The sequence below is a fragment of the Scyliorhinus torazame genome, chromosome 15 (assembly GCF_047496885.1).
Source record: "Scyliorhinus torazame isolate Kashiwa2021f chromosome 15, sScyTor2.1, whole genome shotgun sequence".
Lineage (NCBI taxonomy): Eukaryota > Metazoa > Chordata > Chondrichthyes > Carcharhiniformes > Scyliorhinidae > Scyliorhinus > Scyliorhinus torazame.
In genome coordinates, this window is record NC_092721.1 from 53,610,034 (window position 1) to 53,627,316 (window position 17,283).

General features: G+C 48.1%; 1 protein-coding gene across 9 annotated transcripts in view; it reads right to left on the reverse strand.

The window, feature by feature from the left end:
• dzip1 (DAZ interacting zinc finger protein 1) overlaps positions 1 to 17,283 on the reverse strand; it is a 646,334-nt gene that overhangs the window by 327,133 nt on the left and 301,918 nt on the right. For 6 of the 9 annotated variants that reach the window (XR_011935128.1, XR_011935127.1, XM_072476247.1 and 3 more), the window contains exon 10: positions 14,585 to 14,725. The exons of the other annotated variants lie outside the window; for them this stretch is intronic. Coding sequence is in view for 4 of the 6 variants with exons in the window: in XM_072476247.1 (XP_072332348.1) it covers positions 14,585 to 14,725 (141 nt within the window). In the remaining 2 variants the exon portion in view is untranslated. The remainder of the gene's footprint in view (positions 1 to 14,584; positions 14,726 to 17,283) is intronic. 9 annotated transcript variants of the gene reach the window in all.

The window sequence follows — 17,283 nt, forward strand, 5'->3', positions numbered from 1 at the left end:
GTTCCCAAGTGCAGGACAATCTTTTCAAAACCCATTTCTCATTGTGGGCCTCGTCTGAGAGGTCGTAACTTGCGTAAGCTCTTTGTCCTGCTTCTGTCGCACGAGAGACTAGGATTCAAGTCCATTTGGCCATATTATCTGCGGACAAATGGGCTCGGACTAACTCTCCAAATACTGCTGTGAAATGTATCCACAAGCATCCAGCAAACGCTGTGGGGTGCTCTGTTTTCTATTGCCTACACTTGTTTAGGCCTTCTACGGGGTCTCCTCTGTTATAGCCGATCGCATCCAGGATCACTGTGTGCATTTCTTGGAGTGTGCCTCCTTCTACATTCTGTGGGTTGGGAAGGGCTGCCACGACTGACGGGTCGAGGCTTAAAACGGTTCGCTTCACTTGTTCCTTTTTGTCCAGGCCGTACATGGTAGCCTGCTGTTTAACTCGAGCGAAAAACTGGTGGGGGTCTGATGTGGGAAGGAACGGTGTAATTTTTCCACAGGCGTCCCATAATTGGTTCACGGTTAACGGGGTTGTATATGGGAAATCTGCGTTTCCTTGTGCTGCGGCCCTGCGGTGTGTGGTTACAGGGTTCATGGGGGTGTGTTCTACCTGTTCAGTCGGGGGTTGGGGTGCTTTTCTCTTCTGTGGTTTTTCTTGCGTACGTATCTGTGGGCAGTTTCATTTAACTCCTGCCAATCGGGGCCGTTTTCCTGGTCTAACTGGGGTCCAAATGAACTTTGAAACCCATTCTGGATAGAAAGCAGAGATTGCAATTCTGCAATTTGCTTCAGGCACTTTGCGTGATCTATGGAGCTCTGCCTTTCTTCCGTCGTGGAAGTGTGGAGTGCTCGTAGGGCTGCTTTTAAATCATTGCACTGTTTCTGTAATTGCTCTACCTGTTGCTCGGTTTCTTGTCTTACCAAGACAGCGCGTTGCCTGTCCTGGTAGGCCTTATCGTACTGGGTCTGAAAACTACTCAAATGGGCGAGACAAGACTGGTGTGCCCTCTTGGCATCATCCATATCTCTGTCCCTCGCTGCTAAATGTTCTCTTAACTCCTTATTCTCCTTCTCAAATTCGCTCACATCTCCCTCACTATTTCTGTCTCTCTACCGAGCGTCCTAACGACCTCCTCTGTGCCTCGCAATTGTGCCAAGCAGGACACGATTGCCATCGGCTTGCGAACTTTCCCCAAGCTCGTCTTATGAATCTCTGACAGGTTCTCCCACCAAGTATGTCCTATACTCCCGGGACCTGTTTCGTCATTGGCGCAGAATTCACTCCAAAGGGGCCATCCTTTCCCTTTGAGATATTTTCTGATCTCTTCTTCCCATATGGGGCGCTGTCCTACTCTATTGGTCGTTGCGACCTCGAATTCCTGGGGGTTCATAAGGCGTTCCATTGCCTTCATTACCATTTTCTCTCTATCTCTGGGTTCTACTGAATTTGGAACAGGGGGTGATAAAGTGGTGATGTAAACACGGGTTCGGCTTACGCTAATTTCCGGCCTACAAACCTCCCGACAGTTTTACGCAACAGAATCTCTCAGGTGTACCTTATATCCCTGTTAGTACACATGCATTAACACACTTCCGAATCTCGGAGGTTTGATCAGTATCGTTCTCACACTTGTGGTTTTTCTGTTTCCAATTGGATTCCAATTCAAATTTGGGTTCTCTCGGAGTGACTAGGCCATTTCTACGTCGAGTCCCACCAGAGTCGCCAGTAAATGTTGATAAATGTTTAATTTTTTTGTTGGCTCTGAATATGGCGGTCAATATGGTCGCCTTCTTAATTCTAATTATGTTTGCTCTAGAGTCGCCAGGTATCTTTCGATACCGCCACAAGGTTCAAACCGAATACTGATCAAAGACCCGATACACAGTTAGTTAGTTCAAAGTCAAATGCTTATTTATTTACACACACAGTTAAATATACTCATGCACAAATACTACAGACTAAACTATCACTACTGCTAAAGCCTATACTTAGCTTCGGTCGCCCACTCAGTCAGAGGAACAATGGCCGTTGTTCGGTTCTGAGGCTGCCGGGGTGGAACTGGTACGGGATAACAGCTAAGGTCGTCTGTGTGGTAGCGTGCGTTGACCTTGGACTTACTTGTTTCTGGTGCAGCTGTTGGACAGGTCTCTCTTCGGTGAGAGCCGGATCCAAGAGAACGATTCTCTCTTGGGGGCTCCTTCTTATACCCAAAGGGGCTTCGCGCTCTTTGGGTGAGCCTTGAACTTGGCCCCAATCAATTGGGCCGTTTCTCGATCGTTCCTATCGATTTCATCCAATAAAGGGGTGGGTGCCCTAATGGCTGGGCGTGTCCTGGGTGGCCGTTGGCCTGCTTTGTTCTGGTCTCCTCTGGCGCCGGGGTGTCTGCCTTAGTATTGGTTACTCAAATGTTACTCTTTTGTTCCCGGAGATGGGCCATTATATGCTAATGGGCCTACAGTTTTGGTCTTGTCTGGGAGCTGCGGCTCCAATAAACAGACAAACCTGAACCTGCTTGTTTTCTCAGTATTGTCCATTTTCCCTGCAATCTTTGCAATCTTTGCAAAGTGTCCATTTTGTAATCGGGATGTGGCCATCTCAGATGGCTACAGTTTTAAAAAGGTTAACTTGAGTTCATAGAATAAACATTGTTTTGCTTTAAAAAATACGTTTCCATTTCTGCTGTACCACACCTGTAGTGTGGCCGTGTGCTCCCCATACCACAATCTATTAAAAGTTGTGGGTCAGGTGAACTCCATGCTACACTTTTGGGGTTCTCACAACCCTGGCCCATAACACGGGTAGTTTCTTTGCGCATACCAGAGCAAACCAGAGAGTAGGCTTTACTGAGTCTGGTATTGTGCAACAATATAGGATTAATTGATAACTTCATACTGAAGGCACCCCTGGGTAGTAGCGATCATAATATGATTGAACTTTGCCTTCTGTTTGAGGGAGACGAGAGGGAGTCCACAACTAATATTTTACACTTCAATACAGAAAATGATGTGGGAATGAAAATAGCTGGCTAAAATGGGCTGGTTTAGCACACTGGGCTAAATAGATGGCTTTTAAAGCAGACCAAGGCAGGCCAGCAGCACGGTTCAATTCCCGTACCAGCCTCCCCGAACAGGCGCCGGAATGTGGCGACTAGGGGCTTTTCACAGTAACTTCATTTGAAGCCTACTTGTGACAGTAAGTGATTTTCATTTCATTTCATTTCAAATAAGGTTGCAAGATAGATTGATACAGATGCACAGACAGGCAGGGTGATTTCAGAATACAAAGAATAGATAGATGTCAAGGAGAAAAATATTTTCTAAGGGGAAGACTCATCATTCATGGTTAACTACAGAAGTTAAAGACCTCATCAAATTTAAGGAAAAAGCATATAATTGCGCAAAGGTGTTTGGCAGGGGACTTCTGGTAGCGGCTATGAAGGAGTAAGTCGCACATTTGGTGGCTCCCTCTCTGGTCGGACTTTTGGACCTTTTCCCTGGACTTTTTGCTGGTGTTAAACGGTGAGTTCGAAGGCTGAGGCAATTGGGCACCGTTTCCACGTGTTAGTGTATGGAGAAAAGAACCAGAAATGCACGAAAAGACAGAAATAAGAAGATAGACAAGAGCTGTGCTGAAGCTGCAGCAGGAGACAGCATGGCCGAGGACCGGGCCCTGGGGTGGCGGCCCAGCGATCAACGGAGCAGTTGATGCAGGTCATCCAGGACGGCTTTGCCAAGCAGAAACGGGACTGTCTGGACTCGATTAAAGAATCGATTGATCGGCTAGAGCACAGATTGGACGCCCAGGATGGGGCGATCCAGAAGGTTGCGAAGGCGCTGCCTGAGCAGGAGGAGCATCAAACAGCGGTGGAGCTGGAGGTGGGGGTGCTTCGGGACCAGTAGAAAAGGCTTCTGGAGAAGATGGAGGACCTAGAGAATCGGTCCCGCCGGCAGAACTTAAGAATTGTCGGGCTCCCGGAGGGGGCTGAGGGAGCCGTCGCTGGGGCATACGTTGCGGGCATGTTCGAAAAGCTGCTGGAGAAGGGGGCATTCTCCCGGCCCTTGGAGGTGGACAGGGCATATAGAGCGCTTGCGAGGAAGCCGCGAGCAGGTGACCCTCCGAGGGCAATGGTAGTGAGATTCCACAGGTTCCTGGATAAGGAATGTATTCTTCGGTGGGCCAAGCGAACGCGGAGCCGTATGTGGGACAACATCTGCGGGTGTACCAGGACCTGAGTGTGGAGGTGGCTAGGAAAAGGGCAGGCTTCAACCAAGTTAAGTCAATCTTCTTCAACCGACGTTATACACCAGATACATAAATGACATTTTTTTCCTTTGTACCTGCGGTGAAGAATCACTGAAACGACTACACGATGACATCAATAAGTTCCATCCCACCATCAGACTCACCATGGACTACTCTCCAAAATCAGTTGCATTCTTGGACACATTAATCTCCATCACGGATGGTCACATCAGCACGGCAAGCCCACGGATAACCTCACGATGCTCCACTTCTCCAGCTTCCACCCTAAACACATTAAAGAAGCCATCCCCTATGGACAAGCCCTCCATATACACAGGATCTGCTCAGACAAGGAGAAGCGTAACAGACATCTCCAGACGCTGAAAGATGCCCTCGTACGAATGGGATATGGCGCTCGACTCATCGATCGACAGTTCCAACGCGTCACAGCAAAAAACCGCACCGACCTCCTCAAAAGACAAACACGGGACACAACCGCCAGAGTACCCTTCGTCGTCCAGTACTTTCCCAGAGCGGAGATACTACGACATCTTCTTCGCAGCCTTCAACACGTCATCGATGAAGATGAACATCTTGCCAAGGTCATCCCCACACCCTCACTACCTGCCTTCAAACAACCGTGCAACCTCAAACAAACCATTGTTTGCAGCAAACTACCCAGCCTTCAGAACAGCGACCACGACACCACACAACCCTGCCATGGCTATCTCTGCAAGACGTGCCAGATCATCGACATGGATACCACCATCACACGTGAGAACACCCACCAGGTATGCGGTACATACTCGTGCGACTCGGCCAACGTTGTCTACCTCATACGCTGCAGGAAAGGATGTCCCGAAGCTTGGTACATTGGCGAGACCATGCAGACGCTGCAACAACGAATGAACGGACATCGCATGACAATCACCAGGCAGGAATGTTCCCTTTCAGTCGGGGAACACTTCAGCAGTCAAGGGCATTCAGCCTCTGATCTCCGGGTAAGCGTTCTCCAAGGCGGCCTTCAGGACGCGCGACAACGCAGAATCGCCGAGCAGAAACCTATAGCCAAGTTCTGCACACATAAGTGCGGCCTCAACCGGGACCTGGGATTCATGTTGCATTACATTCATCCCCCACCATCGGGCCTGGGCTTGCAAAATCCTACCAACTGTCCTGGCTTGAGACAATTCATACCTCTTTAACCTGAGGTTACCCCTATCTCTGGATCTGTAAAGACTTAATTACCTGCAAATACTCGCATTCTAAGCATTGTCTTGCATCTTTGAATTTTGTCTCTATATTTGTTTCTGGAACATACCTCTTCATTCACCTGAGGAAGGAGCAGAGCTCCGAAAGCTAGTGTTTGAAACACACCTGTTGGACTTTAACCTGGTGTTGTAAGACTTCTTACTGGGCTCACCCCAGTCCAACGGCAGCATCTCCACATCAATCTTCTTCAAGAAGCAGGTGAAGTTTGGACTGCTGTATCCAGCTCGTCTTTGGGTCACATAGGGGGTGGAGATGTGCTTGTTCGAGTTTGGGTGGGTTGTGTTTTTTCTTGCTGCTGGGTGTTTGTGTGGGGTTTGTTAGATGAGGGAATTTGTTAGTACGAGTGGGGGGGGGGGCCTAGCGAGGGAACAACAGGTGGGAGACTTTTTGGCACCGGGGGTGGGGCCTCCAAACTAGCTGGGTGAGCTAGCTCACAGAAGCACAGTGGGGGGGGTGCATATGTTTAGTTTCCTAGATGGGTTAGGTTTTAGAGTAGTGTTGCTGGGGAGGGAGGGGGGGGGGGGGGGAGTGGTTCTGCTGACGATGGAGGGACTTCGGTGGAGGGACAGTGAGGAGGTCGGTGGCGGGGACCGACAGCGGGCCAGAGGAGGTGCGGTGCAGAGGCTGGACGCGGGCCCAAGAAAGGGGATGGCTGATCGACGGAGGGGGGGGCACTTTGCCCCCCAACTAGGCTTATCACCTGGAATGTTCGAGGGTTAAATGGGCCAGTTAAGAGGGCACGGGTGTTCGCGCACCTGAGGGGACTGAAGGCGGACGTGGTAATGCTACAGGAGGCGCACCAGGTTAGATTGAGAAAAGACTGGGTCAGTCAGGTTTTCCACTCGGGGCTGGACACAAAGACTAGAGGGGTTGCGATCTTGATTAATAAGCGGTTGACATTTGAGGTGGGTAGAATAGTTTTTCGGATGTGGGAATCGATATATCACGGTTAGTGGTAAGCTGCAGGGGCTGAAGGTAGTGCTGGTTAATGTATATACACCAAATTGGGATGACGTGGAATTTATAAAGAGGATGCTAGGGAAGATACCGGACCTGGACTCACACAAGCTGATCATGCGGGGGGGGGGACTTTAATACAGTTATTGATCCTGGCCTGGATCGGTCATGCTCGAAAACGGGCAGGGTACCAGCAATGGCAAAGGAACTCAAAGTGTTCATGGAGCGGGGGGGGGGGGGGGGGGGGCGGGCGTGGATCCATGAGATTTAGGCAGCCGAGGGTGAAGGAGTTTTCTTTCTACTCCCACCTACATAAGGTGTACTCTCGAATTGACTTCTTTGTTTTGGGTAGGGCCCTGCTGGCAGGGGTGGTGGACACGGGGTCGGCAATTACAATCTCAGACCATGCTCCACACTGGGTTGACCTGCAGGTTAGTACAGATAGCAATCAGCAGCCGCAATGGAGGTTGGATGTAGGGCTATTGGCGGATGAAGCGAGAGGCTGAGGAGATGCATGCTGAATTGCCTGCAGGTAAATGATACGGGGGCGGTCTCGGCAGCGGTGGTCTGGGAAGCGCCGAAGGCAGTGTGAGAGGAGAGCTGATCTTTATCCGGGCTCACAGGACAGGACGGACAGGGCAGAGACAGACCGACTGGTAAAAGAGATTCTACAAGTCGACAGGAGGTACGCGGAGATTCCAGAGGCAGGGCTTTTAACGGAACGGCGGAGGCTACAGGTGGAGTTTGGCTTGTTAACCACAGGGAGGGCAATGAACAGCTCAGAAAGGCGAGGGGGGCGATATACGAGCATGGTGAGAAGGCCAGCAGGATGCTTGCACAGCAGCTCAGAAAGAGGGAGGCAGCTAGGGAACTAGGGAAAGTTATTGACGGGGATGGGAACTTAGTGGGGGACTCAGCAGGGGTGAGTAAGGCGTTAAGGGATTTTTACAGCAGGTTGTGCAGGTCGGAACCCCCTGCGGGGCCGGAGGGGATTAGGCACTTCCTGGAGGGGCTGACTTTCCCGAAGGTGGACGGGGAGCTGGTAGTAGGGCTGGGGGCCCCGATCGGGTTGGAAGAGATAGTGGAGGGCTTGAAGGCCATGCAATCGGGTAAGGCCCCGGGACCGGATGGGTATCCGGTTGAGTTCTATAACAAGTTCTCCAGATATTGGGACCAGTGCTGATGAAGGTGTTTAACGAGGCAAGGGAAAGTAGAGTTCTGCCCCAGATGATGTCACAGGCCACAATTTCGCTTATCCTGAAACGGGACAAGGACCCGGAGCTATGTGGGTCTTACAGGCTGATTTCCCTGTTGAACGTGGACGCCAAACTGTTGGCCAAAATCTTGTCCTCCAGGATTGAGGATTGTGTACCGGACGTTATTGTGGAGGATCAGACGGGGTTCGTTAAGGGCAGGCAGCTGGTGGCCAATGTAAAAAGGCTGTTAAACGTGATCATGATGCCCCCGGAAAGTAGGGAGGTGGAGGTAGTGATCGCGATGGATGCGGAGAAAGCTTTTGACCGGGTTGAGTGGGATTATTTATGGGAGGTTCTGGAGCGGTTCGGATATGAGAGGGGCTTTATTGACTGGGTCAGGTTGCTGTACCAGGCTCCTGTGGCAAGTTTACGGATGAACAGGACGACTTTGGACTATTTTAGACTGCACCGTGCACCGGGGTAAGAGACAGGGATGCCCCCTCTCCCACTGCTGGAAGAAATTATGGGAATTTTAGGGGAATTCGGCCGGTTTTCAAGGTATAAGCTTAATATGGGGAACAGCGAGATGTTTGTGGTCCAGGCAAGGGGTCAGGAGAGGCGAAGGATTTCCGGAGATGGGATGCACTCCCGTTGTCTCTAGCTGGCAGAGTCCAAACGGTGAAAATTACGGTTCTCCCGAGATTCCTATTTGTTTTCCAATGTCTCCCCATCTTCATCATTCTTTAAGCGGGTCAATAAAGTTATAGCGGGCTTTGTGTGGGGGGGGCAAGTCTCCGCGAGTGAGGAGGGTAATGCTGGAGCGGAGTCGGGGAGAGGGAGGGCTGGCGCTGCCGAACTTTAGCAATTATTACTGGGCGGCTTAATCTAGCCATGATTAGGAAGTGGCTGGTGTGTGTGTGTGTGTGTGTGGTGGGGGGGGTCGGCATGGGTGCGTATGGAGGCGGCTTCTTGCAGGGGCACAAGTCTGGTGGCGCTGGTAACTGCACCTCTGCCGCTCCCGCCGGTGGTGGTGGCGGCCTTGAGAGTCTGGAGGCAATGGAGGAGACATGTGGGAGCAGTGGGAGCATCGGTCTGGTCCCCAATCTGCGATAATCACCGGTTTGCCCCGGGGAGGATGGACGGGGAGTTACGAATTTGGCGGAGAGCGGGGATTGAGAGGATGGGGGACTTGTTTGTAGAGGGGAGCTTTCCGAGTCTGAGGGCGCTGGAGGAGAAGTTTGCACTGGTGGGGGGAAACAAATTTCGAGATCTGCAGGTGCGGGACTTTCTGCGTAGACTGGTACCAACCTTCCCACTCCTGTCGCTAAGGGGGATTCAGGACAGGGTAGTTTCCAGAGGATGGATAGGAGAGGGGAGCATCTCGCACATATATAAGGAGCTTATGGGATCAGAGGAGATGCAGACCGAGGAGCTGAAGCGAAAGATCCTGGGGGGAGAGATAGAGGAGGGCCATTGGGCAGACACGTTGAGCAGAGTCAACCCGACCGCAACATGTGCCAGGCTCAGCCTGATTCAATTCAAGGTCGTGCACATGACAGTGGCCCGGATAAGAAGATTCTTTGGGGTGGAGGATAGGTGCGCAAAATGTGCGGGAGGGCCAGCTAACCATGTCCACATGTACTGGGCATGTCCAAAGCTGAGGGGATTTTGGCAGGGGTTTGCTGACGTCATGTCCAAGGTATTAAATACCTTGCATTGAGTGGCATTGAGTCCAGAGGTGGCGATTTTCGGGGTGTCGCAGGATCCGGGAATCCAGGAGGAGAAAGAGGCAGATGTTCTGGCCTTTGCTTCCCTGGTAGCCCGGAGGCAGATATTACTAGCATGGAGGGACTCAAAGCCCCCGAAGTCAGAGACCTGGCTATCGGACATGGCTGGCTTTCTCTGCCTGGAGCAAATTAAGTTCGCCATCATTGAGGGTCATTGTTCGGGTTCGCCCGGAGGTGGCAACTTCTTTGCAGCGAATTAACCGTCAGCAGAAGGGGGGTGGTAGGTTAGCGTAGATTAGGGGGTTAAGTAATGGTGGGACCTGTGGGAGAGGGTGGCGGTATTTGCACTATGTTTGTATTTTTATGTACATTGTTTATATTGCTGCTGTTACAATGCCAAAAAAAAAGGTGTTTGGCAGGTCAGAAGATTATACAGAATATAAAGAACAGCAAAGAATGACAAGATTATTAAGGAGGAAAAAAATAGAGTACAAGAGAATGCTACCTAGAAATATAGAGACAGAAAGTAAGAATTTCTCTAGATTCTAATTTTGGGAAAAGTTGACAAAGTTGTTATGGGCCAGGGTTTAGAGAACCCCAAAGTGTATCATGGAGTTCACCTGACCCACAACTTTTAATAGATTGTGGTATGGGGAGCACACGGCCCACTCTACAGGTGTGGTACAGCAGAAATGGAAAAATATTTTTTAAAGCAAAACAATGTTTATTCTATGAACTCAAGTTAACCTTTTTAAAACATACAGTGAACATCTTAGCAACCATCAATTCAAATATAACCCCCAAAGAATATAACATTAAGTACTCCTTAAGCTGTCCTTTTAACATCCATAGGACTTACAAAAAAACTTTAAACAGAAACACATCAGGTTAAAGTCACTACTGAGAGCAGTTATTAGTTTTAAATCACCAAAGGATTGATTTACAGTCTTTAGATTACAGAGAGAGAGACTAATACCTCTGCTGGCTGTGACTGCAGCTATCCAGCTCTGAAAACGAAACTAAAACACACCCTGCAGCAAACAGCCTAAAACGAAAGTAAAAAGCTGACAGGCAACCCAGCTCCATCCACATGCTGACATCACTGCAGTAATATGAGCAGCCAAACATTTCTTAAAGCAACATTCTCATAACAAAGTGAGTGTTGGTACTAGAAAGTGACTATGGGGAATTAATAAGGGAAAATAAACAGATAGATGAATTGAACAGGCATTTTGTATTGGTCTTCACTGTGGAGGATACAAGAAACATCCCAGAAACAACTGTAAATCAGGAACTGGAAGGGAGGGAGCAATCCAGGGAAGTTACAATCACCAGGGATGTGATGCTTAGCAAATTGTTAGAGGTACAAGCGGACAAATCCCTGGCTCCTGGTGGGTTTAATCCAAGAGTCGTAAAAGAAGTGGCTAGTGAGATAGTTGATGCATTGGTTTTAATTTTCCAAAATTCCTGGGATTTGTGGAAGATCTCATTGGATTGGAAGATAGCAAATGTAATGCCTTTATTTAAAAGGGTGAAAGGGAGGTTGGGAGTGGCTACATTTTCGCGAGCTTGGACTCTGCTCATCATTCAATCTGTCTTTTCATCCTACTGCATATTTTGTATTTGTCTTTGTCTTTTCTTGGTTTACATGGCTTGTGCTATGTCTCGAAAAGTCTGGTGTCTCTACATGAAAGAGCCGAGATAACATGCTTAAATCCTCATTTGTTCGTGGCGACTGGAGCGGGGCCTTGCTTTCAGTGGCACAGTTTCTACTGAGCTACATGGTTGGACCTGGGACACTAACCTGAGGAACTCCTGCACTATGCCCTGGAGCTGAGATGATTGATTCGAACTACCACAACCATATTTCTTTGTGCCAGGTAATTGACTCCAACCAATGGAGGCTTTTCACCCGATTCCTATTGACTCCAGTTTTGTTTGTGCTCCTTGATGCCATACTTGGTGTCAAGAGCAGTCACTCTCATTTCACCTAGAATCATAGAAGTTTACAGCATGGAAACAGGCCCTTCGGCCCAACCAGTCCATGCCGCCCGGTTTTTACCATTAAGCTAGTCCCAGTTGCCCGCACTTGGCCCATAACCCTCTCTACCCATCTTACCCGTGTAACTATCTAAATGCTTTTTAAAAGACACAATTGTACCCGCCTCTACTACTACCTCTGGCAGCACATTCCAGACACTCACTACCCTCTGAGTGAAGAAATTGCCCCTCTGGGCCCTTCTGAATCTCTCCCTTCTCACCTTAAACCTATGCCCTCTAGTTTTAGACTCCCCTACCTTTGGGAAAAGATGTTGACTATCTACCTTATCTATGCCCCTCATTATTTTATAGACCTCTATAAGATCACCCCTAAGCCTCCTACGCTCCAGGGAAAAAAGTCCCAGTCTATCCAGCCTCTCCTTATAACTCAAACCATCAAGTCCCGGCAACATCCTAGTAAATCTTTTCTGCACTCTTTCTAGTTTGCCTCTTTTGTCCATGTTTGAACCAAGGCTGTAATGAGGTCAGGAGCTGAGTGACCCTGACGGAACCCAAACTGAGCGTCCATGCATAAGTTATTGCTGAGTAAATGCCACTTGATAGTGCTGTTGATAACCCCTTCCATCATTTACTGATGGGTGGTAATTGGCCAGGTTGATCGATCATTTTTCTTGTGTATAGGACATGCCTAGATAATTTTCCACATTGTTGGGTAGGTGCCAGTGTTGCAGCTATAGTGGAACAGCTTGGCGAGGGGTGCGGCCAGTTCTGGAGCACAAGTCTTCAGTACCATTGCCGGAATATTTCCTTTGGTGTATCCAGTGCCTACAGCTATTTCTTGACATAACGGGGGTGAATTAAATTGACTGAAGACTGACATCTGCTGGGACCTCTGGGGGATGGATCATCCACTCGGCATTTCTGGCTGAAGATTGTTGTGAATGTTTCATCCTTATCTTTTGCACTTCTGGGCTCCTCCATTGTTGAGGGTGGGGATATTTGTGAAGATTGAGGAGGAATTTCTTCAGCCAGAGGGTGGTGAATCTGGGGAACTCTTTGCCGCAGAAGGCTGTGGACGCCAAATCACTGAGAGTCTTTAAGACGGAGATAGATAGGTTCTTGATTAATAAGGGGATCAGGGGTTACGAGAAGGGGGATGAGAAACATATCAGCCATGATTGAATGGCGGAGCAGACTTGATGGGCCAAATGGCCTAATTCTGCTCCTATACCTTATGGTCTTAAGGCCTCCTCCTCCAGTAAGTTATTTAATTGTCCACCACCGTTCATGGCTGGATGTGGCAGGACTTCAGAGCTTAGATCTGATCCATTGGTTGGGGAATTGCTTAGCTCTATCTGTCATTTGCTGCTTACATTGTTTAGCTTGAATTAGTCCTGTCTGGTAGCTTCACCAAGTTGACACCTCATTTTTTAAACATGCCTGGTGTTGCTCCTGGAATGCTGTGCTGCACTCTTCATTGAATCATGGTTGATCCCCTTGCTTGGTGGTAATGGTAGAGTGGGGGATATACCAGGTCACGAGGTTTCAGATTGTGGCTGAATACAGTTCTGCTGCTACTGATGGCCCATAGTGCGTCATGATGCCCAGTCTTGAGTTGCTAGATCTGTTTGAAGGTTATCTCCCCTTACCACCACCTAACCCTTGTCCCCTTTTCATTTCAGATACTCAAGGATTGGAAAGTGCCCAGTCAGTGTAATAAGAGGAAGAAGAATGTGAAGATGAACAGACACCATCACTCAGTTGCAACCGGACAGAGACACTGCATGGTAGTTTAGAGACTAGGGTAGAGGAAGTATCTGAATGTGCTGAGATACAGAACAAAAATGCACAGATGCTAGGACAGAAAGTATAAGGGTTAAACTCCAGAATCTAAATTCAATGAGAATGAAATGAAAAATTAGTCAATTTTATGAACAGAATAAATTAAAGTTCAAAGCTGAAGAAAAGAAAGCTGCTAAAAGCTGTGAAAAAAAACAAAGAACAGAAAAATAAATTTGAACACAGTTGATCAAAGTGTAAGGAAAAAATAATAAAAACCACGAGCAAAGAAGAGAATGGATATTCTCAGGAATATTTGCAGAAATTTCAAAGTACTAAGATGAGAATAGAAAAAGGGTCACAGTTCCAAACATGTTTATTCAAAATGCAAGGAAAGTGTTGGGAGCTTTTGATCAAAATATACAGAAAAGCAATTTTGGTATTCTATAGATTTAAATTTGAAAATCTTTAACTTAAAACTGAAAAAGCTGAAACTAGAACTTTTGACAAAAAGTTATCAAGCAGCACTGCAATCCATATTGTACTAAATGGGATATTCATTTAACATTAGTCCAGGAAGAAAATTAATTGTAATTCTCCCCATTGACAGACTGAGTTCTCTTGCCTGGTATCATGGAATCCCCACAGTGCATCGAGTCTGCACCAACTCTCTGAAAGCGCACCCGACCAAGGCCCAATTGCCCACCTTATCCCCGTAAATCCACCTAGGGGCAATTTATCATGGTCAATTCACCTAACCTGCACACTTTTGAACTGTGGGAGGAAACCGGAGCACCCAGAGGAAACCCACACAGACACAGGAAGAATGTGAAGACTCCACACAGACAGTCACCCGAGGTTGGAATCGAAACCGGGTCCCTGGCGCTGTGAGGCAGCAGTGCTAGTGCTAACCACTGTACCACCGTGCTGCCCCTGTGAGTAACAGATGAGGAAGAAGGAACTTTTGTGCTGATTATTATTTGCAGCATGAGCTCCATCGGCGGAATCTTCCGCTTCGCAGGCAGTGCACCCACACCTGCGGGTTTCCTGACGGCGTGGGCCGGTCACAATGGAAACCCCATTGACCGGCTGCCGGGAAGGAGGGTCCCGCTACCGGCGGTGGCACGCCATGCTGGAAAACAGGGCTGGCGGGACAGAGAATTCCATCCCAGATCTTTTGAAGCCTCTACAAATGGTCAACATCAAGACCACTTTCCTCAGCCAAAGAAAATCATTATACTTGGATCATCACATCCAAGTAATCAGCCTCATCTCCACTGTGCAACTAAGATTGTTTGCACCTAACTCAAAAATGATGTCCCGGGACCGAACTCAGGGTAATTGGACAAAATTGCCAGCTAATTACTAAATTATGCAGCACTTCATGCAAGATTTAGTTGAATGGCTCTAACCTCTTCCGTCTGTTCAGTTATCAGTTGATGCTGATTGTATAGTTTTCGACCTAGTTCTTTAATTTTTTTCTTGTAGTAGGAGGAGCTTTCCTTCTGATTTTTTGTAATCGATGACATCAAACTTTCTATATCAAGCTGGATCTATAAGGCACAAAAATTGATGATTTAATTTAATAAATGCTTTAATTTCCTTGAATAGTACAAACAATTTATCCATTTTTTTTTAAATTTAGAGTACCCAATTATTTTTTTTCCAATTTTTAGGGGCAATTTAGTGTGGCCATTCCAGCTAACCTACACATCTTTGGGTTGTGGGGGTAAAACCCCCATAATGGGGACAAAATAATTTATCAATAATCATTCATTTTTAATTTCAAAATGCTATGTATGTATTCCTATATTAAATCTACTCTGCTTTTGAAATCTATAGATCATGGGTAACAAACTATTTTCAGGAATGACACAGGAAATAGGATATAAGGTGCAGGAACAGACTGTTCAGCCCCAGTAACAAACTTGCTCCAAACATTAAAGGGCTAAATTTAACTATCCCTGTTGGGTGGAATTAAACGTGATTTACACCCCCTCTGATCTAATTTTGACCTCCTCTTTTCAGCAGGCAAGATGACCACCCGCAAGGGTTTTAAATGTGCAGACAAAAGTCAGATTATGTCACTCAGGCATGCCTGCAATTTTAGACTGAAATTTGCTCAATGCGGCTGTTATGGTCTCGAAGACAGACCAATGTGTGGGTGAAGTAGTGGAGGTCAGAGAGAGGTTAGAATGTTTTTAGTCATAGATCCATGAGGCGGGATTCTCCGGTCGCCGATGCCGAAATCGCGTTTGGCGATCGGCCGGTGAATACCCGTTTCTGACCAAATCGGGGGCGGCACCGTTTTTGCAATGCTCCACCTCCTCCAATGCGGTATTCTCGCAGAGTACACCGCGTGGCGTATCGACGGCCTCTGGACGTTGCCTGAGGCCCACCCCACCGAAGCTCCACCCCCGACCGGCCGAGTTCCCGACAACGTCGGTCGCATGTGCTATCATCCGTCGGGAACTTGGCATGATGGCTCCGGACACAGTCCAGCGCTGCCAAAGTCGGGAAGGGCCGATCCGCGGCAGGGGGGTCTTTGGCAGGGGCTGGGGGCACTGTCGGGGGGTGGTGTGGGGGGTGCGCGAACCAGCCAAAGGGGGGGGCACTATTTTTCAGGACCTGTTGCATGGCACAGCAGCTACAGGCTGCCCCTGTGCGCATGCGCGGTCACAGACATGGCAATTCTCCGGGTCATATCAGCAGCTAGAGCCGGGTGCTCTACGCTGCTCGGCTGCTAGCCCCCTGTCAAACGGAGGATCGGTGGCTGTTTTACGCTGAATTTTTGGTCGTAACACACCAACGTTCCACGCCGCCGTGGGGACTTAGCCTCAGAATCGGAGAATCCAGCCCATAGAGTTTTACAGCAGAGAAAGAGGTCCTTCGACTTATCATGCCTGCACTGGACATCAAACACCTATCTGCTCTAATCCCATTTCCAGCACTTGGTCTGTAGCCTTGTATATATCATTTCAAGTGCTCACCTAAATGCTTCTTAAATGTTGTGAGGGTTCAAAAGATGAAGTTACACGGGATCAGCGTTGAGGTGGTAAGATGGATACAGAACTGGCTCGGTCACAGAAGGCAAAGGGCTGCAGTAGAAGGGTGTTTTTCTGAATAGAAGGTTGTGACTAGTGTTGTTCCACCGTGAACTGTGCTGGGGTCTCTGATGTTTGTAGTAGACATAAACGATTTGGAGGAAAATGTAGCTGGTCTGATTAGCACGTTTACGGATGACACCAAGGTTGGTGGAGTGGCAGATAGTGTTGAAGAATACAGCAGGACATAGATAGGTTGGAGACTTAGGTAGAGAAATGGCAAATGGAGTTTAATCCAGACAAGTGTGAGGTAATGCATTTTGGTAGGTCTAACTTAGAGAGGAAATAAACCGTAAATGGCAAAACTCTTAGGAATATAGAAAGTCAGAGAGATCCAGGCGTGCAGGTCCACAGATCTTTGACGATGGCAACACAAGTGGAAAAGGTAGTCAAGAAAGCATACGGAATGCTTGCCTTCATTGGATGGGGCATCAAGTATAAAAACAGGCAAGTCATGCTACAGTTATATTGAAAAATACTGCTCATGGACAGGATATGATTACTGGTGTCCCAGGAGGAAATGTGTTAGGACCTCAAATATTCATCATATTACATGGTGGGACAGAAAGCCACATACTTTAGCAGCATGCTGTAGGTAGAGGTAAACGATTCCAGAATCAATGGATCAGATTAAAGCTCTGCAGTGTTGCCACATCCAGCCATGATAATGGTGGACAATTAAACAACTAATCAGAGGAGGAGGCTCCACAAACATTCACATTCTCATTGAAAGTGGAACCAAGTACATCAGTGCAAAGACAAAGCTGAAGGATTTGTAACCATCTTTAGTCAAAAGTGCCAAGTCAATGATCTTTCTTGACATCCTCCTCAGGTCTCCAATATTCAGACAATTTGATTTACTCCAGCGGTTAACACTGTTGCTTCACAGCTGCAGGGTCCCAGGTTAGATTCCCGGCTTGGGTCACTGTCTGTGTGGAGTCTGCACGTTCTCCCCGTGTCTGCGTGAATTTCCTCTGGGTGCTCCGGTTTCCTCCCACAGTCCAAAG